Source organism: Manduca sexta, chromosome 24 (assembly GCF_014839805.1).
Source record: "Manduca sexta isolate Smith_Timp_Sample1 chromosome 24, JHU_Msex_v1.0, whole genome shotgun sequence".
Taxonomy (NCBI): Eukaryota; Metazoa; Arthropoda; class Insecta; order Lepidoptera; family Sphingidae; genus Manduca; species Manduca sexta.
Genome location: NC_051138.1, coordinates 3,184,582 through 3,205,612, shown reverse-complemented (window position 1 = coordinate 3,205,612; position 21,031 = coordinate 3,184,582). Strand labels below are relative to the sequence as shown.

The following is a 21,031-nucleotide window of genomic DNA, read 5'->3' as shown; positions in this document are numbered from 1 at the left end:
TTGATAAGTACCTTATTCGATAGGACCAACTGTGAAAAATCTTGAATTTCGGTACTTCATTAAACATTTAAAACGTTAAAGTTCTTGCCCCATAGGTTTGATTACCTACCTGGATAGACATTTAACATGTTTACCATCATAAAAATTTGCTATGATACATGCTGTCGTGGGTACCATTCATTGTACACCAATCCTTAGACACATCGATTATTTTATGATTTTTTATTAACTGCTAATAATGCATTGTATCACGAAGCATTTTCTTTATCTGTTCTCTTTATAATTGTATCCAAAATAGAAGCGTTCTAAAATTCGGGGGCTTGCATACATTCCACGTACGTGTTATATGGTAACAATGGCCAGCAAGTGGAGCGGCGGCGATCCCTTCGACACATCAGTGCGGGACCGCCTTGGGCAAGGATGGCGCGCGCGTACCGATCGCTGCTGTTGGCTGCGGCCGTAGTCACGCTAGCTTCAGGTAAGGCAAACGAATTTTGAGATAGAGCCGTGCTTTTGTTTATTTTTGGAAAGTGATATTTTTTGGATCATGTTTTTTTTTTCTTTTTTATTTGTGGTGGTCATGAACTAAGTATAATTTGAGGTTTTTAAATACATCCTTTGAATAATTTTCTCCTTGGTATGGTGATTCGGAAATGTTATTAGAAAAATATAGATACAATTAACAATCATTTAAGCAGACTATAATAATTGACACTATAAAAGGGTAAGGAGAATAATATATTGAAGTATCGAATAAATCCATATGGCACATATTCGACGGTTCGTAATCGTGCTTAGGTCTAGAGTGCTTAATTAATTTATATTTAACACTTATCGTGTATTTAGCTACTCTTATTTCTAACCTTGATACTTTTTAAGTGATTTTTGGAAATACTGCAAAACCTTTATGTAGAGTCAATGTTTTTTTATATTTTTCCATTACATATCCTGTAGCGACTCTAAGCGCTCTACATGACGAGTCTCTGTAGGAAATCTTTTTACACAATCCATCTCATATCAAACAATTATAATGATATTTACTTATCTTCAAACTAAATTTCTTTATCAAAATCATTACGCGAACAGAGAGGAGATTCACTATCAAGACCGATAACAGTTTCCTAACATTCTCGGAACCATTACAAAGCATTTAGATTACTTGTATTATGAAATAATATCAATTTGATAATATGATAATATTTTTATTAATATTTGCCCAATTTATACATTTAAACAGTAAGTATGTCAATAATCATGACTCTTAACTTTACCTCATTTTAAGTCTAGTTTATATACACTTAAATAACATTTTTGGTTGCTACAAATTTTTATTGATTATTTCTACAGGAATAAATTATAAAACTTAAATACTATAAACATTTTTAGATAATTTTCATATACATCAACGAGGTAGATTAAAAATATCATAATTTATTAATAGCTCTAAATCCTCTTGATTTCTCTTCGTTTGACATTTTAAGATAAATAACGAAAAACCAGTATGCTATTATAATATCCGATATGGTGCACAACTTGTCTGATGCAGCGACTGGTTACGCAACACAAATATGTTAAATCAACTCAAAAGGCTAATTTTATAACTGGCACTAGAAAAAGGTTAACCAGCGGACAACTTTGTCGTCGTCGTGGGTTGGTGGTTTAGAAATATTAGCTACCCTTGTGGAACAGATCGTCAAGGGCGGCATTAGGGGCAGACGAACTGGCCAACCGTTCGGGGAATCGCGCTTATAGAGGCCTCACGCGGTGCCTTAGAGGTGCTTTTATTACGATTTTATCGACGAAACTATTAAAACCGGGATTCTTTCTTTTGCTCCGCGTGAGGCCAAGCCTCAGTTTTTTGTTTGCACCTAGGGCCTCACGTCGAGTTTCTTTTATTTTTGCCTGAAGCCCCGCGTCGTTTAAGGCCAACACAGCAGATTGTAATATCAGTTTAGATACATTTGGAGACTACATGTAGTCCGAATACCTACATTTCAGGATCTCAGTTTAGTGATGAGTTTTTTAACTACACGAACATCACAGCTATCGAAAGGTATCACTTTGAAAAGGATAAAAAATCTATAAACTAATACAAAAAATTACATCAATATTAAATACTCAAACCATGCTTGAGTCACTTGTATTATATTTTTTGAGTACTTTATATCAAAAAGATACCTTCATGTGGGCTGAATGAGCAAACTAATAAATATTATTTTTAATGCTTTCGCTAAATGTAAATTCTAGAACCTGAAAATGTAAACTATTTAAGAAAGTACTTATCTTCTTAGACTCAGCAAGTGAGAGAGATCGTCACCCAATCAAAGATGCTCTTCTACTCCACAACGAAGCATACAACGCTACGTTTGAGGACTGCGTGTGGAGGCGCGAGCGCGAGCCGTGTCCAGACTCCGAAGTCAACCTACATCTCTACACTGAAGCGGAGCCTGTGAAAAGAGTCGTAAGTATTTCTATTCATATTATCTCCCTTATTCATAGACGTTATTTATCTAAGAACGGAGCATTGGTGTGATAACAAGTCTGTTTCTCAGCTTTGTTTATCTGACGGCTTGCTGTTTGTTCCGCTTTGTTTATCTGACAGCCAACTAGATTCAAGTTGTACCTCAATATTAGCCAATCACAACGGCCCTATGTCTACGCACTGCCAAGGCTGCCATGCCGCCAGCACTGAGAAACAGACTTGTTATCACAGCAATGCTCTGATAACAAGTCCTTTGATAAAAAACGTCTATGAATAAGGGGGTATATATGATAAATTTTCATATAACCCAATGTATATATATATATATATATATATATATATATATATATATATATATATATATATATATATATATATATATATATCTTATGAGTTTGACGATAAAGCCAATGTTATTACTTAGTCCTATATAGTAGTATAGGACTAAATATTCACTTAGTTTAAATTAGATAAGCATAATCCAGATATTTTTAATGTAATGAAAAAATTTGCCTACATTACTATGAAAGGATAATAACAAAGAAAACTCACAAACATATTGTTATCCAGTATTTGCTTTCTTGTCTCTCGCGTAACATATGCGCATAAAGAGATATTATAAAAACAAAATTACATACAAACGATAAGTTGCGATTGCGAAATGCTTGTTTGGTCTAGTTATGGTCTTGTATAGAGAAGTCATATTGTGTTAAAATTTGTCCTGGAATTAAATTAGTATCCAAATAATTTAAGTTCACTTAAAATATTGTGTACAATAGATATAATAAGCCAATCGGCCACAAAATATAACCCTCCTAGTATATTTGCATAAAACATTGCTGCATTATTAGACTTGCGAAAAAAGCAAACATAGTTATGTTGTGTCACGTGTCCCAAATCGAGGCAGTCGGTACCTACCTTGGTATTTATTTTTAAGGCAATATTTTGTGTGCAAAATAATTAAGAAATCAAGTGAGTCACCGTAAAACGGAGATGTCTAAATAATTCTTGTTCAAGGGTAAAACTCCAATCTCATACATACTTCTCCCAGAACAAACTTAGATTGAAAGATGTCCGGGATTGTCTTAATTTTATACAGGGATAATCAATTAAAAAAAACTTAATATACCTCTTCTTTCATTATAATAATGTTTGAACATTTAAAGTTAGTACATTCGAAATACGCTAACTATTTTATTCGCATCGTGAAGATTTTAAGTGCGACTCTATCACGCGCCAACAAATAAAGTGATTGTTGGCAGTCCACTCGCAACTATCACGCTGGTTTTTTTATTGCAGTTGAATGACGCGAATAGCATGCTGCTTCCAGGAGTGATATGACCACCCATAAACAGAAGCAACACTATACAGAACTTTGAATGTTAAAAGACTGTGTGCCACTCCAATGATACCTTTAAACATATGTTAAGCTACGTAATTCCCAGTAATTACCCTGGTTTAATAATATCCTTCAAACTACGTATCCAGTAACCGGATCACAACAGTGCTGTTGTATTACTGGATGCCAGTGGCAAATGGTGAAATTTTCTGAAAAAGAACTCTACACAACATATACATAGGTACTAATATGCATGAATGCGGTCTGCAAATCATTCTAATGATACTTACATTTTACATAAAGGGTCCATATCGGGTTGTATGGACTTCGCCACTGCTGAATACACATACACAGTGCTAATTGGTAGTGGACATAGACATTGCGGTGGTATCTTCCCAGATAGTCCTCCTCAAAGAGCGACCCACCATAAGTGCAAAGATTCGTGTTCTTAATAAATTTATCCAAGATAATGTTACCGTGATATTTGCCAGTAATTAATTATTGATCATTAAATCAAAGAAAGCAGCACACGGTCAAATTCTGTCAACTGTAACAAACACGCAAGTTGCGAGCGTAGCGATAGCCTTTACGAAAATCATTAGGCATTAGAAGATAAATTATATCTTTATAGTTTATTGCACAATATCAATATTGAACATGTATTTATGTACTACCGCCATCATTATCGCAGCCAGTCATGTGGGCAATGCTGATTACTGTGAGAAAGTGGCTGTATTGTTGACTATATTGTTTTGGTTAAACAGCGGTAAGCCGTTTCGCACAGAAAGTTACGGACAGTCGGAATTTATTTTAAAAACCCGATTATGCACTCCGACTCCTTCAATAGAGCTGCAAGCATAACTAACCTAATTTGCCTTATCGAGCTATCAGGTAAATGCTGCAAACAATTCATGTATTTCAATTTACAATACCGACTGGCGATCGGCGACTGCCTATGTATGTAAACGCTTAACCACTAGATACTGAAACCGCGATCTAAACCCACAATGATAGTGTAGTCCAATAATTATCTAATGAAATACATAGATGTATCTATGTATCCGTAGATGTGACAAATCATATTAAACCCTCTGAACTAACCCTCAAATGCTATCTTATTATAATGATAGGAATACGTAAATAGTATATAATGTTTATAATAGCTTAATACGGTTACGAATCCAAGTAAATCCAATTATAAATTGGAGATCATAAAAAAATTATTTAACTACAATATCATATCTTTCCACAAAACAATCAGATTCGAAAATGAATGGTGTCAGTCTGTCACGGTGAGCTAGGAATGCGTACGATATACCGCTATTCGTCCTCGAGGTAGCCCCGGCCTCCTTCTACGGTGCTGTATTGCACTCACGATGCGTAGCCTAAACAGAACGTTTTAGGTCAAACCTTATGACCTTCAAACGTAGGAACGGTGACCGAATTAATAATCCTGTTTTGACATTTTCAATAACTAAACACATCGGTTTCAGCAGATACGTAAAGTCTTCTTTATTTGATTTAACACTTTTTATTGGTAAACTGCTAATTTGTTGTAGGTAATCGATTAAGCATATTTGGAATTCGGAACGATATTCATAAATGGTCTATAGTCTATACGTAAGCTGGTTCAAAGCACGTCTAATTGTTGGAAGTATTTAGGTATCTTGTTTGCTAGATTTTTACCAACCAACAATTACTATGTGCAAGAAAATGTGAAACACATATCATTGCAAACATCATTTTTTTAAACGTTTCTCATACAAATTACAATGCATGTTACAAAATGCTAAGAAAATTACTTGAGAAGGTTAATATGAAAAGTAATGAATGACTGGCAAATTAAATAACACAACATACGTGAAACTGCGAGTATTTTTATTACAAATTTTACAGCGTTTTTTTTTGTACAACCTCATTATCAAATAGGCGGCTAAGTAAGTAATTATTTGTTTTCTTACTGTCAGACCTGATAACAATAAAGACTTAGTAGGAAGTGAATGGAACATCGATTGTTGAAGTTGATATCTTATCATCTCATCATTTTTCCACTTAGCAATGCCGGCGACTAGTTTGTAGTAAAATCTGCTTGATGTCAGTCCTCATAATCTACTTGTAACTCGGAAAACATATAACAAATTCTGATTTTCAGAGGGCGAGAGACGATGTTATCCCATATGCGTCTTTATTGTCGAAGATCGAACAAAAATTAGTTGCTATTTTACAATTCTGTCTCTACATCGACGGAAAATATTAAGCTTGATAAGTGACCTTTAATTGCTTTCAACTCCGGCTGAAAATTAATATTGCTAATATTATTATGTACCTATTTAAACTATTCTTAATTGTAGAAATTTAAAATGACTTTTTGTGCCCGCAGGTGGACCTTTTCAGTGAAGACTGGCTGAGGCAGAGTGGATGGGAACCGGCGCATGAGACCATCCTGCTAGTCCACGGATATGCAGGAGGTGATGACACTCTGCCTATCAGCGTGCTGAGAGATGGTAAGCATTACTTAAAACTTGGAAATGTAGGTATTTATAAGCATTATGAGATTCAAAATGTTGTCGATCGTAATATGAAGTTTAAGAATATGCCTATAAATTATAATTAATGATTTAATTCCTTAATCTTCGTATGTGTCGATATGATAAATTACGTATTGCTTCATAATTTATTCATTCATCCAGCCTCACGATAAAATCTTAATGGCATTAACAAGACGAACAAGTAACAACTTTCTTCACTTTTCAAGTCAGTGTATTTATACCGGATTCATTAAGAAAACAGACTTTAATTGAGATACTTACTGTTTTACTACGTTTAAAAATATAAACTGGAAACGACAATGAAGTAACAAACAACATTTACATGCATTACATTATCAGTTACGTGAAGTCGTTATCGTAATTTTGGAAAGCCAGCGTTTAAGAAATTTGATGACATTACAATGCAACCGAGCATTTGTATATTCATAACATGACACCGGAAGGAAATCTTATTGATTAAAATTTTCCTCGCGTCGACGCATTGTTTCTGGAATATTCTCGTGGAACGAAGGTGAAAGTGGTTTGTATTTTCGCGCTGTGTCGAAGTTTAGTCACCATGTTGTCACCGGTGGTGGCGCACCGGCGGAATCCCACGGCTTTCTCCGCCATAACACGATGCAATGCGAGTCAATGAACCCGATGCTGTTGTAATACAGTATCGGCGCAATGCAGTAGCATACGAGTGCTGGATTTGTCAATAACAATGTATTGGTGCAGTAACAGTCGTTAGTACCTGTATACATAGCTTACCTCACGACGGGTCTGACTGCGTTTGGTAAAAAAAATTGAACGTTTCAAACTAAGATGTAGGTAGGTATGTTCAATTATAGAAAACGTACATAATTAAATGTTGTGGAAATACAAAACCAATGGTACCGCTCTACGTTGTTTAATATTCTTGAGCACCTTAGTTCCACCTTGGTCAAGCATTCCAGTTCATACTATAAACATATCACTTACAGATTGCCGGGTAACTTGAAAACTGATGGTGTTTAATATCATTACACTCCCCGAGACAATTCTTGTACGCTCGGTCCTCACACCGAATGCACGTCCATGCACGAGGGGACAGGGGTAGGTACACAGTACAGTGTGTATACCTATACCTCATGGTAGTAACTACACATTAATGCCTATGAGGGCTCGCGATCATTTAATGGCCTTCTCTCCTCCGCTCATCCTAAGAGGGTTCCTTTTCCTTCTCCTACACTTCCCTTGCCCAGATATCCCCTCCCAATTTTCCTCCAAGGCCCTGCAGTAGCTAAGCCAGGGGATCCCAGTATCTCATTCGCAGGTTTCCCTCGGGGTCTGATAATAATAAAAAAATATACATATATATTACGACCCAATTCATGTAACGCTATGTCCAGCGTACCTTCGTCGCGGAGGGTACAACGTATTCATGTTGGACTGGGGCGCGCTGTGCCAGCCGCCGTGTTACGTGGCGGCTGTACACAACCTGCGCCCAGTAGCGCGATGTGCCGCTGAAGCCCTCGCCACGCTCCGCCGAGCTGGTCTCCGGCCCGACACCCTCACCTGCGTGGGACACTCGCTCGGCGCGCATCTGTGCGGCATCATCGCCAACTATCTCACCTTCAGGCTTAATAGGATTATTGGTAAGTAGTTGTTTATTGGTTTTTGGTAAGTACTTAATAAGTATCACTTATCTACATAGATATCTACGTTTTTGTCAAGTAATACTTATTAGTTACTATACATATAGGAAGGCAGTAGAGACGATCCGATCTGAGTGACAAACTCTTGATGAGAGACACCCCCATAAAATGAGAGAGTATCTACAATATAGTAATCAATTATCATCGTTCTAAAACTAAACATTGGGTCCAATATAAGATCAAAATTTTTTAGCTGGATAGATCATGACGTGTCTGGGGGCTATGCGGCTAATTTGTAGTCTCAACGAATATGGTTCCTGGCCGATACACAAAACCTTATCGATTAATGTTTCTGGGCCAACTGAGTAATTACCTAGGTAATTACAGTGCACTGATTATATAATTGTGAAGTTTAAAGTACCTACTTTATTTAGAAGTTTGGTACTATTTTCCTATGTCCGCCATTAATACCTAATATCTTAAGATATAGAGTGAATGTAGGCGTTCGGTAGAGTTTCCCGATGTTTTAATTTTGTAGGAGTAGGCAGAAACAATAAATAAGTTTTGGAAGAACCAAAACTAGACTTACTATTAGCAGTTTTCCTATATCAGCCATTAATACCTAATATAAGAAATAAATGTAGGTAGTCAGTAGAGTTGTCCGATGTTTTAATTCTGTGAGAGTGGCAGAAACACGAAATAAGTTTTAGAAGAACCAAAACTTAAGCAGATAAAATCACGTAATCACTAAATTTTAAAATTTCCTCAGGACTGGACCCCGCGCGTCCGCTGATCAGATCCGCGCCGGCGCTGCGGCTGGACCCGGGGGACGCGCGAGCGGTGCACGTGCTGCACACGAACGCGGGCAGGTACGGCGAGGCGGCTAGGCTCGGCCACGCTGACTTTTGTCTTAATGGAGGACGCAGCCAACCCTACTGCGAGGATACGCCGAGTAAGTTTCCTCTGTGCGATTAGGATATTCACATCCACTATTTTGAGAGCTGTTAAGTCTGCATCAGATATAGGTTAGGCAAAATGTAGTCTATAGTTAGGAATAAAATGCCTGAGCAATTTTTTTTTGTTTAGAATCTTTTGTTTTTTATCCTTTTTTGACGCTCAATAGAATAATGCTGGCTGTTGTGGGTGACATTTTGTAATACGTTTCGTTATTGTTTGCGTTTACTTCTTAGAAACATCGATCTAAACATATGTACCAACTTTCGCATTTATAATATTAGTAAGATAAGGTTAAATGTCAAGTTAGTAAAACAGGATAGTTATGGATGTGTTGTTACAGACGAGGCGTTGTGCAGCCACATCTGGTCGATCTGCTACCAGGCGGAGAGCCTGTTCCGGGCGCGCGCGGCGGCGCCGTGCGGGCGGCGCTGCTCGGTGCGCGTGCCGCCCGCGCGCGCCGCCGCGCTGCCCGTGCCCGTGGGGCAGCCCGCGCCCATGACGTAAGCATGTTTTTCATTTTACGATTTTGGATATTTGTCTTTTAAGCATTGATACCTACTAGGTATTATAAATATTACCAGTATCTTTTGGCAAATTTCGTATTTTCAGATCTTTCAAGACTACTGTAAACTGGTTGAGGGTGATTTGTTTTTTAGCAAAATTACCTAATTACCGAAATGTATTGCTTTACCTAAACATATGTGTTTATATGGGATGGTTCCATACAACAACAAATAATTAAAATAATTTGCAATGTCCAGGGCATCAGGAGCATACTGCCTCGAAGACTATACGGCGCCGTTCTGTCCCCACACGTCAGGCCTGCTGGAAGGTGACACGCGTTGCTGCTTGGACGCGCAGTACGCGGCCGCCGCCACAGCCGACCCTCCGCGCAACCGACCCAGACCGCTGGTCAGGCTGCGAGCTAGGAGGATAAAGTCTAACTCGCCTGGAAATGACTTAGATTGAAGTTTAGCAGATTAATGACAGAAATAACCAGTGCAAACTGCACTTTTAAGGAATTTAGGGCCACAGCCGATGAATGATGGTAAAAGATACCAATTATTGGTTAAAGTCAACCACATATCTTTCGTATATTGTTTAAAACAAAAACTCACTGATCAGGTCACATCAGGTCTAACTGGAGGGTGAATTAAAACCTACTTCTCGGCGCCATTCTATATATCAATGGTTATGGCCTTTCCAATTTTTACTTATAACTGTACTTACACAGTGAAATTTTGGTATATATTTGAAAATAGGGTATGCCATACAAAATTACAATCGTGAGAGAATGAGACAGTAACACCGCAAGTATGAAAGATTAATATTGTATGTGTGTAATTCAATGTCACAGAATAATCGATGGTAATTAGAATTAAATGAGTATAATCACTGTGTCCACTTCCCTTAACTATGCGTTAAAAGTTAATTACAATTTTGGAATGTGTAAAAACAATATAATTATTTTTTTAAATGAAAAAAATATATATTTAGGTATTTAAGTTTATTGTTTTTTACTAGAATCACGGTACAGTCGTCTAAATTACATACTTTCTAGTTTATGTACTATAAGATTGTCATGTAAAATAGTGTAAATAACGGAAAAGTACACATTTATTTAAGGAGTTAAGCCAAAGAATGTCTTACCATTAATTAATTTAACACCCAATAAAATATTTTTTGTAATTCATGCTTTTTATTTGAATGTCTCCTTATATTTACAATTACTATTGCTAAGATATTTAAGACTATAGAAGAAAACACAAATGGACTGTGTAGTGCAGAAAGAATCCAACCCATAGTCAATATTAAAGTATGGATAATGGATACAACATCAACAATAGTGGAAGTAAATGTATTTATTAGTGATGCAACGGAAGCGATATAACGGAGATAGAAACTGGTGTCTAAAATAAATCTTGGCGGAAACAGGGGGTCTACCTCAAAAAATGAAATCCGTAGTTTCGGATGACGGATCGCACTTTTGTTACTACGAAGAGTTACGAATCCGATGACGGATTCACCGACGGATCCGATAAGTTCATCGCAATATTTCAGACATGGAATTTGTAAGAACTTATACCATCCCTTTTTAAAACCATTGCGAGGATAAAGTTCCACTGCTTACTTCAAAAAAAAAAATATACGCAAAATTGATCCTACCACTAAGGTAAGCTACAGAACGGTGAAGGATCAGAAGTTATTTAGTAGAAGATTTAAATCCGAAGTTCGTCGTTCGTTTTTCGAAGTAGACCTAAGAAACAGATGCGGAAGTATACATTTTATGCATCAAAATATACATTTTTTACTAATTGTTGAAACATTATCAATATGAATTAAAAACAAAATGCCGAGTATTAACAACATTTCAAAGTTCAAACACAAAAGAGATCCCTGTTAAAGACCCCAACCTATAACTGTAATAGTAATAGTAAAATAGTATAATATTATGCAAGTGGCACAGCAATTTATACACATTACTATTATACTAGGGGTAAAAACTATTAAAATGTATACTTACTGCTACATTCAGACACGAATTTAATTAATTGATTTTTGATCCCAGTACCAGAATACATCATTTTTGAAATTCATCATTTTTGAATTTTGGAAGTCAATGAAAGTTTATTTACTTCATTTTAATGCTAAAATTATTATAAATAATGTTTATTCTCGTCAACTCTTATTCCCTGACATCAGTAGAGAGAGTAAGGCGGCTTTCTCTTTCTCCTTCTTTCTTACTACATCTAACGAACGGTTCTTCCATGTGCTTTTCCTTAACTTGATTGGACGACTGCCTACATACCGGCCTGAAATAACATGTATACAATTTAATGATTTCTTATGTTTACGCGATTGTTAGACATTGAAATAAAACTATTTAGGGATTTTATTGCTGTTATTTTAGTCGCGAAGAACGCCCCTTTACCATGGAGGCGGCAGTCTTCCAAACTTCGAGAGAAAATAATGATATAAATAAATCCGGAAAATAGTTTTACTTCAATTTATACTATTTAATACAGTCAATATTTTTTTTTTAATTTAAGGATTTGTTTATATGGTCATTCTTTTTAATAAATACTCAAGATAATTCAAACTATTTAATACACTAATGAAACAATTATAAATTTCATTAAAGATTGCCATTATGAATGTTTGTCGATTACATGCATTAATGACATACAAGAGAGATCTGGAACATAAGAACACCAATTGTATATTTTAATCTATCCGAAATTTAACTCACCGTCCATTTCCTTCATCGCCTTAATGAAGTCCCCGGGATCCTTGAAGCTAACGAAGCCGAATCCTTTGCTTTTATTCGTGCGCTTGTCCCTTATCACTTTTGCTCTTTGGAAAGAACTGTATTTGCTGAATGTTCTAGTCTGGAATGTTTATAGAAATTTTGATTGTAGTGGTGCATAGATGATTATAAAAAGAAACAAAAGCTATCTATTATCATTAGCTCCATACAACATATCTATTACATACTACATGAGTCTCCTAACAATGAAAAAGGCCTATCATCATTGTCAGTGAATTAATTGTGATACGCAATGATTAATATATAAATAAAGTTTTAAACCCTAATTTATAACTGAACAAAGTTAGGATTTGTTTCTTTATCCTGAAGATGATCCACAAAATAACTCACAAGTAATTCGTCAGTGACGTCATTGCCGAGGTCTCCGCAGAACATTCTGAAATCATCATCAGGCCAGTCCAGCAGTGTCACATCTTCCCACACCTGACCCCCAGCTGTCCTTACCACCTGCAATATTAATGAAAGAATATTTAAAAAATTACCAGCTCTCTATGGTATTATGTAGTTTTATAACATACTCGCTTTTGCCCGCGACTCCACCCGCGTTATGAAGTTTTTCGGGCTAAAGTTTTCCGTTATAAAAGTCATGCTATATATTTTCCCGGGAGCCTATGTTCTTCCCAGGGTCTCAAACTGTCTCCACACCAAATTTTATCCTAATACGTTGGGTAGTTTTTGAGTTTAACACGTTCAGGCAGACCAATGTAGCGGGGGACTTTGTTTTATGATATATTTCTGTAGAACTTTTTAAGAGGAACAATCCCATCATACATTGTTGTTGAATAAGTTTAACCGTTTACGCAGCGCACGCAACAGAAGCTCTCAAAACTAATAAATTTTCCCCGTTTTTGCAACATGTTTCATTACTGCTCCGCTCCTATTGGTCATAGCGTGACGATATATAACCTATAGCACTCCAGGAACAAAGGGCTATCCAACACAAAAATATTTTTTCATTTCGAACTGATAGTTCCTGAGATTAGCCATTACTGCTCCGCTACTATTGGGTATAGCGTGATGATATATAGCCTATAGCACTCCACGAATAAAGGGCTATCTAACACAAAAATAATTTTTCAGTTTGAACCGGTAATTCTTGAGATTAGCCATTACTGCTCCGCTCCTATTGGGTATAGCGTGATGATATATAGCCTGTAGCACTCCACAAACAAAGGGCTATCCAACACAAAAATAATTTTTCAGTTTGGACCGGTAGTTCCTGAGATTAGCGCGTTCAAACAAACAAACTCTGCAGCTTTATATAATAGTATATAGATGTTTTAGTGTGAAAGGCATAAAAAGGCATCTAAGGACAGTGATAATTAGCATAGAACTTTTAGAACTTTCATAACAATATTGTATTTGGTTTAAAATTTCTTATGTTGACACCATTGTATTACAGTGCATGAATATTGCGTGTCCTAATATTCTTAAACATTCGTAGATTTTTGTTTCACCAAGCTATAAAATTTTTCTTTCTTTCTTATATGTACAAACTACCGTAGAAAATTGGCAAAGATTTGAAACTTATTACATATTAATTGAAAAAATTGTTGTCATTTATAATTTTGTCAATATTATTGTAATGTAAATTCCAGCCGTTATTGCTGCATGTTTTGTTAGCCTTCAAGTGGTTTTTGCACAATATGTTAATGGTTCCAAATAATTTAAGTTTGTTATAAGATGTGGAAAACAACTTTTGGCTCACCTTAAATAAATAAAATATAAAAATTGACATAATAAATTAGCAAGATACCTTTCGATTCTTTTTTTCTTTCTTGGGTTTAGCGGTAACTGCTTCAGGAACGGCGATAACGGGCGCGGGCGGCGGCGGAGGCGGCGTGGGCTCCGGCGCAGGCGCGGGCGGAGGGGTGCGCTCTTTCGAACGCTTCTGTTTATACAATAAATTAATAATTCAGTAATAACATTCACTTATCTACCATACAGATAATTAATAAGAATAAATGTGTTTGAGCATATCATATTATGTTTTTTTTTATGCTTTGAATGACGAGACAAGCTTGCCATTCGCCTGATGGTAAGCGATACGATCGCCCATAAACAGCAAAATCACCATCCAACCTTGAATTACAAAGTATTGTTTAGTATTCCACTGCGCTCGCCATTCTGAGACGGGAGATGTTAAATCTTATTATATCCAGTAGTTACACTGTTTACAATGTCCTTCAAACCGGAACACAACAGTGACTACATACTGTTGCTTGGCAACAGAAATAGACATTATGGTGGTACCTAGCCAGGCGGACTCTCAAATATGAGAGACCTACCATCAGTAAAGCATAATAAAGCAGGTATTAGCTATTTAAATGTAACCATAGATAAACATTACCAATGGCTACTTGACAACTGATAAATTTGCTTGTTCATAAATTTGCTCAAAGGATGTAGATTATAACCCAACTTGTCCTGTTTGGCACATGCTCCAAAAAGTCAAAGTAAACACACACTCTAGACACGTAAAACACATAAAAAAGCGCACTAAATACCCGTTTTCTACTCTCATGTTTCTCTTTCTTGTCTTCATCTTCTTTGGGTTGTTTGTACAGTTTTGGTGCAGCAGAGAGCACCACGGGCTGTGGTTTGGGCGGCGGCGGCGGAATCAACTGCGGCCCGGGCAGACCTGGTCTTAGGTATGGCATCGGAGGTGGGAATGAATCCGATGATGCCGGTGGCCTGAGTCTTTGGACCTGAAATAATTTGACTATGTTAACTTCTCCACTTGTACATGACTGATAAGTCATATTTTGTATTAAGTGTTTTTTTTTTGTACCTTTTGCAGACAGTTATTGTAAAAAGTTAAATCATTGTTTTTTAATTTCATAAAGTTACTAACCTGTGCAGGTACCATGATGGATGGTGGTGGTGGTGGTGGGGGTACCGTGGGATAGATCAGACTAGGCTCGTAGGGCTGCATCATGGGCTGTGAGATTGAAGGCATTGGACCCCGCTCCAGCCGTTGTTGCACCGCATCAAATGTACCAGCACCAATTACTGTCCTCATTCCGGGATTAATGGGATCTCCACCTGATATCTCCGCCTCAAACCTGTATTTAGCAAAATAGGTCTTGTTGAAAATTTATACTAATATATAACGCTGAGGACTGTTTGTTAGTACACACTAGTCTCAGAACTACTAAACCAATAAAACAAGTCATTAATAAGAAGCTAGATTAGTTCTGAGTGTAATGTTTTATTTTATCCCAGGATAATATAAAGCGGGACTTTCGTCCCGAGAAAAACTTTTTACATGGAAGGAACCACAAGCAGGCCCATCTTGGGGAAGGTTGGAGTCTATACTTGTGTAAAACCAACCCCAGTTTAGACAACTATAGGATCAATATAATAAAACAATCAGACTTGCAAAAACTCTTTAAATTTACTGAAAAGATATATTCTACTCATTTACTACCTAGGTACCACATACAACTTAAAATTTGTAGTCCATAATTTAATATTGCTTATCTAAGTCAGACCTATTATGTTGACGACTACAACCCCCAACAATTTCCAACAATTTGGGCGATATATTTATACAGCCAGCTATAATATTGCAGCTAACAATCCTAATATTTTAAAACAAAATTCGAGTACCTCAATGCGGTATTATTCGGCCAAGCACAATCTATCTACAACCTCTTAATGGAATGTTGTAAAGGAATATTTACCGAGACATTTCATCTTGCATCTGCTGATATTTTGTTGAGTCCTCCATGGTGGATCTCTGCGCTTAACCTTAAAGAAGTCCAAAAGATTTACGCACTAAAATGAATTACTTAGTGTCGGATTAAATACGTTTTAATTCGATACATACAGGTTTTTTCATTCCCATTATTTGTTGTTAATACAGGAAATTGGAAAATCTTTTACCGATACTTTAGTCCAAACTAGACTAGCAGTCAAGGAAATAAGGTTGATAAAAATCTAACGTGAAATCGCAAACACAAATGACAAGTGTCAAATGTAAACTGACAAATAACTACAGACTACGAAACAAGCGGCAGAAAATAAAAAAAAAATTGGAAATATATTTCATAATCTGTAATTACTCGCTGTCATTCGTTATTTTCATTCTTTCGGCCTGCGGCCTGTTTATAAGTGAAAAAATCTCTATAATTGTATTATATTGACTTATAAATGCGATTAAAATAACTTTGTGTTGTTGACTCATTATTTTGAGAATAGTGATTGATATATCCACGAAAAATAAAACAATAATGATTGAGGAAGACAACAAGACTCTCTGGTGCGGGAATCTATCTGACCAAGTCAACGAAGAGCTGCTTTACGAACTATTCCTTCAGGTTAATTAAGTTTAATGCGTATTTAAAGTTTTTGAAATCTTGTGTGGATTACCTACCCACAATTTGTTTTAGGCGGGACCGCTTGAGAAGGTGAGAATCGCACGCGACAAGGACGGCCGGCAGAAGAATTTCGCTTTCATCACATATTGTCATGAAGTGTCCGTGCCTTACGCGCTCAACTTGTTCCGCGGTACCGCGCTGTTCCAGAGAACCTTGTCGTTGCAATGCCGCGCTCGCATGGCGCTTCTTCCTCCACGAATAAGATGTTATGGGCCTGACGCGACGCCAGATTTCCTTACCCAGGGCAATGCGAATGTAACACAGCAGTTTGCTCAAATGACTGATCACTTGAAACAAGATGATTTGCACTCCGTACATGAACCGCGAAGATCAGATATTGAGGATGTAAAATTAAGTAGTCTACAAGGTAACTGGTCTCACAGACATCACCCTTATAGAGGTAAAGATAAGAGCTATGGTCGGGATGACTTCAGGCCGAGAGGTTCACATTCAGACAAAACCGGTGGCCACAGTAAACACTCCAGCAGCTGGCGGGACAAAAAGAGCCATAAGAAAGGAAGTTATCACAGAAGGAACTGAATGATTTCACTCATTTTTTAGTATGTTGACACATTTTTAAATATTTGTGCAAATCAGTGTAACTAATATGCATTTTCTATTTTCTATGGACCATATAGTGTTAACTGAACTATGATCTCTGTGAATTATTCTTTTAACACCTGGATTTTGAATATTGACAGGGGTGGTTAGGACACATAAATATTGAAAAATAATCAACTGGGCCAGTCAAAGGGTAACTATATTTTATGGAAATGTTGTTAGCAATCTGTAGAAAACTCGTAAACAAAATTTTGCTAGTTTGACATAAGTTAATAGATAATGTAGATTTACCAATAAATATTTGTTTATTTGACTCTTCAAATAATTAACCAACTTCTTTAAAACACTGAATAAATGTTTATTGGTACAGATATAGTTTCATAAATCTAAATTGAGTTATTAAAGTTGCAAAACTCCTCTACTTTAATTATGCTTTTGTTTAAATACAATTACAAGGAATCACATTCTTTGAAATAAGTATAAAAATCATGTAAGACAAGATTCAAATTTTGACATACATTGAAACTCATTTACTCAATGTTACCTGGGAATCAAGCACAAAACTAGCTAGTTTGGAGCCATACCTACTGCCAGTAGGCAAAGAATTAATTTTTATTGATGTGCAATATATTGTGTTAAAAATTTGCTTTGTCTCTGGCTGACAAAATTATTTTAGAATTTGATTTTATTTCAAGTGGAGTTACAAAAGGATCATGTAAATTAAGTGATTAAATAAGAAAAAACAATCATAAGAAAGGTTTTTTATTTGGATATTGTAAATTGTAATAATTTTTTTTTTTAAAAACATTTATTCTAAACTTTTTTTTTTATTTTTGCATCTCAGAATCTAGTGAAATATTCTTTTCTATAATATAAATTTCAAATCAACATCTTGTGTGTAGATCTTTTTTTAAATTTTAAACTCTATCGCTTAGTACAATGCCATCTATGTACTCTCTTAATTTACCCTGAAACATTGAAAACATATATTATGTAACATGCAATGAAAATTAAATCACAATAACTAACATTTTATTACCTAACATCGGCTTATATACATATTTGCATATGCAAATGCATATAAAGCTATTTTTATAGTATAGCATATTTTGATACTTTTTCACAATACAGTGCATATTTCAGTAGTAAAAACTTTAAGTGTTAGGTGTATTGTAAGAAAACGATTTAACGGAATAATGTCCTTTGAGTTGCTATAAAAAAAAAGCCCGGGTCAAATTAAATGCTGCTTAAAATATGTAATGAATATATATATGTTATATAAAAACCCGAATTTCGATGGAATAAGGACAAATTCATTAACCATAGCACTGCAGCTTTTGCACAAATGGCGCCAAATTTCAAGTGTTATCTAAAGTCTGCGTTGAGATAATACTAATAAAAATTACCTGACAAATTTTACAAATTTGCTCTAGATAATTGAAAAAAATATTTAATAGTATATTTTAATAAGTACAATAAAATGGAAAAAGCGTATTCTTATTAGAAATAGTATTTGCATACGTCGCCCCTTTTTAGTGCATATATGTATGCATACCTTGGTATTTTAATAGTGGATAATGCCCACTAACTACTATATGTAATTATATTTTAATCATAGAATATAGCAATAAGTATATCTAAAATCGAAACTTACTATGGTGGTCTTATATTTGTATTCTACGTATTTGAAAATGTTGTAAAGGAAGCCGGCCGAGACTATGTAGAATATGACACTTATTATTTTTTGATCGGTGTCGAAAACGTCGGAGTTTAAGATCTTGTACATTAGGTAGGTGCCAAGGATACCTCTTGCCAGCACAAACATAACAAGATACGTGACCTCTACTATCATAAATATAACGGTTTTATTTTGGCCACCATTTTTTAGAAACCTGAAAGGAAAAATATTGTACTTTTGGTGAATGCATAATTTCCGAGACTATTGGGTGCCGAATTTGTAATTGAATATCAACAGGTAGTAGGTACTTTGCTCTTTGGTTTATTATTGTTGAGAGAATTGGGTAAAACATTTATTTTTTCAATGCATTTCTTTAAATAAATTACCAATTCAGAGATTGAATGAGACGATAGTGCACTGCGTACCTGCATGGACGTTAAGTATTTTATTTAAGACTAGGTGTTGCTCGCGGCTTCGCCCGGGTGAAAGTCTTTCCCGCTTTCTAAAACACTTCGTAGGGCCATAGATATATATGACGCCAGCGTCCATGTAGTAATCAGTTTTTCCAAATTCCTTTATTTTGCATGAAAGCAAATTACCGAGATAAAAAGTAGCCTTAGGTTAATCCAGGACTATCCGTATGCTAAATTTCATCCAAATCCGTTCAGCTGTTTCTGCGTTTACTTCTAACCATTCAAAGATGTTAGAAACTTTATCTTTTATTTATTACTTAGGTTAGATTAAGTTTATCAAGAGGACATAACAAACCATCTTATTTGCAGTAGAGGGTTAGTAATTTCGAGCAGTGCCAGGGTGCAGGCGAAGGTGCAGCCGGTGTACTGTTTCTGCATGTATATCGTGATGGCGATCAGCGCGCTAATATGGTGGCACAGCATTAACGCGCTCTCGCTCCAGTACACCACGCACCACAGCAGGTCAAACGCGAAGTAGCCCCACGACCACACCATCAACGCATAGTGCCATGGCATCACTTTCACTGGAATATCCAAATTTAGTTCAGATGTCAAAAAGTAAAATCGGCAATAGCCTAGTTGGTTGTGGAAGGGACTGTCGAGACGAATGCCCGCAGGTTCAAAACCCAAGGGCACACACCTTTGACTTTTCTAAAATTACCTATGTGTGTAGGTATTCTGTGTGTATTATCGCTTACTTTAACGGTGAAGGAAAGCATCGTGACGAATCCTGCGCACCTGAGTTTTCTATAGGAATTTCGAAGGTGTGTGAAGTCTACCAAGTGGACTTAGGCCTAATCCCTCCTAGTAGTAGAGGAGGCCTGTACCCAACAGTGGCACAGTATATAATACAGGGCCGATATTATATAGTTCGGAGGTCTAAACCGCTACTAAGAGGTAGATTTTCTGTGCTGAGCATATTAGTTAAATTTATCGTTTCGTTTATTTCTGCGGCGAAGCAGTAGTGTGCAAATGTGTACATCGCAGGTCTGAAGATCATGAAATCAGAGGCATGAAAATCAAGAATAGATTTATGTATAAATATGATGTCCAATTATTGTATAGTGCAATTATCGTTTTGGCGGCAAGTGTTGGATGTCAATTTACGAAGAAATCTCCGCTATCGATCTTGCTAGTGATATTTAAGTCGACCAAAGCCTGATTATAGCATAACAAAGCACGTACTAGTTAGATGACATGGTGAGAGTGTGCGGATGCCACATTGCGCCAACCCCACAACGGTGGCCACGGAGCCGTGCACGAGCGTGATTGCTCTAGAGTTCCATTCCGGGCTCTGGTCAGGGTACTGGATAGCGCACCCTACGTACAGCCAGCTCCAAGCGAGAAACGATGTCAGTTTGAACAACGAGTCCACTGATAGTTCATGTCCCAACGCCATTCATGCGGCCATCCTGATGTTACTGTATTGAAACCCATGCTGGCTCATTATTGTTTCTGTTTTGAATTTTTTGTAGGTTTTGATTGATTTTGACATTTGCGTACTTCAAGATGGTTGCGGTTGGTCCCAAGCACGGAGTTTCAAGTATGAGTTCTAAGTTTTGTCTTTGGTAGAGCTTTGATTGTCTTAAAATACTTAGTAATAGAATCACTAGTCCGTCCGTCACCTTGCTCGGTTTTATAATTATTAGGTAATGTTTTAGTTTTG

The 21,031-nt window shown here is 36.4% G+C and overlaps 4 protein-coding genes across 6 annotated transcripts; 2 read left to right on the top strand and 2 right to left on the bottom strand.

Moving 5' to 3' along the window:
- The first annotated feature begins 345 nt into the window (after nucleotides 1-345).
- LOC115440595 (pancreatic lipase-related protein 2) lies at nucleotides 346-10,632 on the top strand. Of its 2 annotated transcripts, XM_030164970.2 has the most exons (8): nucleotides 346-478; nucleotides 2,292-2,461; nucleotides 6,202-6,325; nucleotides 7,741-7,986; nucleotides 8,756-8,938; nucleotides 9,284-9,338; nucleotides 9,404-9,443; nucleotides 9,705-10,632. In XM_030164970.2, exons 1-8 carry the CDS (start codon nucleotides 421-423, stop codon nucleotides 9,777-9,779), a joined length of 951 nt encoding a protein of 316 aa, XP_030020830.1. In that variant the 5' UTR covers nucleotides 346-420; the 3' UTR covers nucleotides 9,780-10,632. The 2 variants fall into 2 exon arrangements, with proteins under 2 accessions (XP_030020830.1, XP_030020829.1); XM_030164969.2 differs by having other exon boundaries at nucleotides 9,284-9,443.
- LOC115440596 (RNA-binding protein 42) lies at nucleotides 10,543-16,250 on the bottom strand. Of its 2 annotated transcripts, XM_030164971.2 has the most exons (8): nucleotides 16,104-16,250; nucleotides 15,958-16,024; nucleotides 15,126-15,336; nucleotides 14,779-14,979; nucleotides 14,028-14,162; nucleotides 12,602-12,721; nucleotides 12,194-12,332; nucleotides 10,543-11,756 (listed from the first exon to the last, which is right to left on the bottom strand). In XM_030164971.2, exons 2-8 carry the CDS (start codon nucleotides 16,002-16,004, stop codon nucleotides 11,623-11,625), a joined length of 987 nt encoding a protein of 328 aa, XP_030020831.1. In that variant the 5' UTR covers nucleotides 16,005-16,024; nucleotides 16,104-16,250; the 3' UTR covers nucleotides 10,543-11,622. The 2 variants fall into 2 exon arrangements, with proteins under 2 accessions (XP_030020831.1, XP_030020832.1); XM_030164972.2 differs by having other exon boundaries at nucleotides 12,602-12,718; nucleotides 15,958-16,250.
- Nucleotides 16,251-16,343: 93 nt separating this feature from the next.
- LOC115440598 lies at nucleotides 16,344-17,966 on the top strand. Its single transcript, XM_030164974.2, has 2 exons — nucleotides 16,344-16,593; nucleotides 16,666-17,966. The coding sequence occupies exons 1-2, from the start codon at nucleotides 16,507-16,509 to the stop codon at nucleotides 17,191-17,193; spliced, it is 615 nt and encodes a 204-aa protein (XP_030020834.1). The 5' UTR covers nucleotides 16,344-16,506; the 3' UTR covers nucleotides 17,194-17,966.
- An 85-nt stretch (nucleotides 17,967-18,051) lies between these two features.
- LOC115440597 (TLC domain-containing protein 5) lies at nucleotides 18,052-20,993 on the bottom strand. The gene is made up of 4 exons (XM_030164973.2): nucleotides 20,551-20,993; nucleotides 19,661-19,889; nucleotides 18,869-19,106; nucleotides 18,052-18,182 (listed from the first exon to the last, which is right to left on the bottom strand). The coding sequence occupies exons 1-4, from the start codon at nucleotides 20,762-20,764 to the stop codon at nucleotides 18,132-18,134; spliced, it is 732 nt and encodes a 243-aa protein (XP_030020833.1). The 5' UTR covers nucleotides 20,765-20,993; the 3' UTR covers nucleotides 18,052-18,131.
- Between the last annotated feature and the right edge of the window lie 38 nt (nucleotides 20,994-21,031).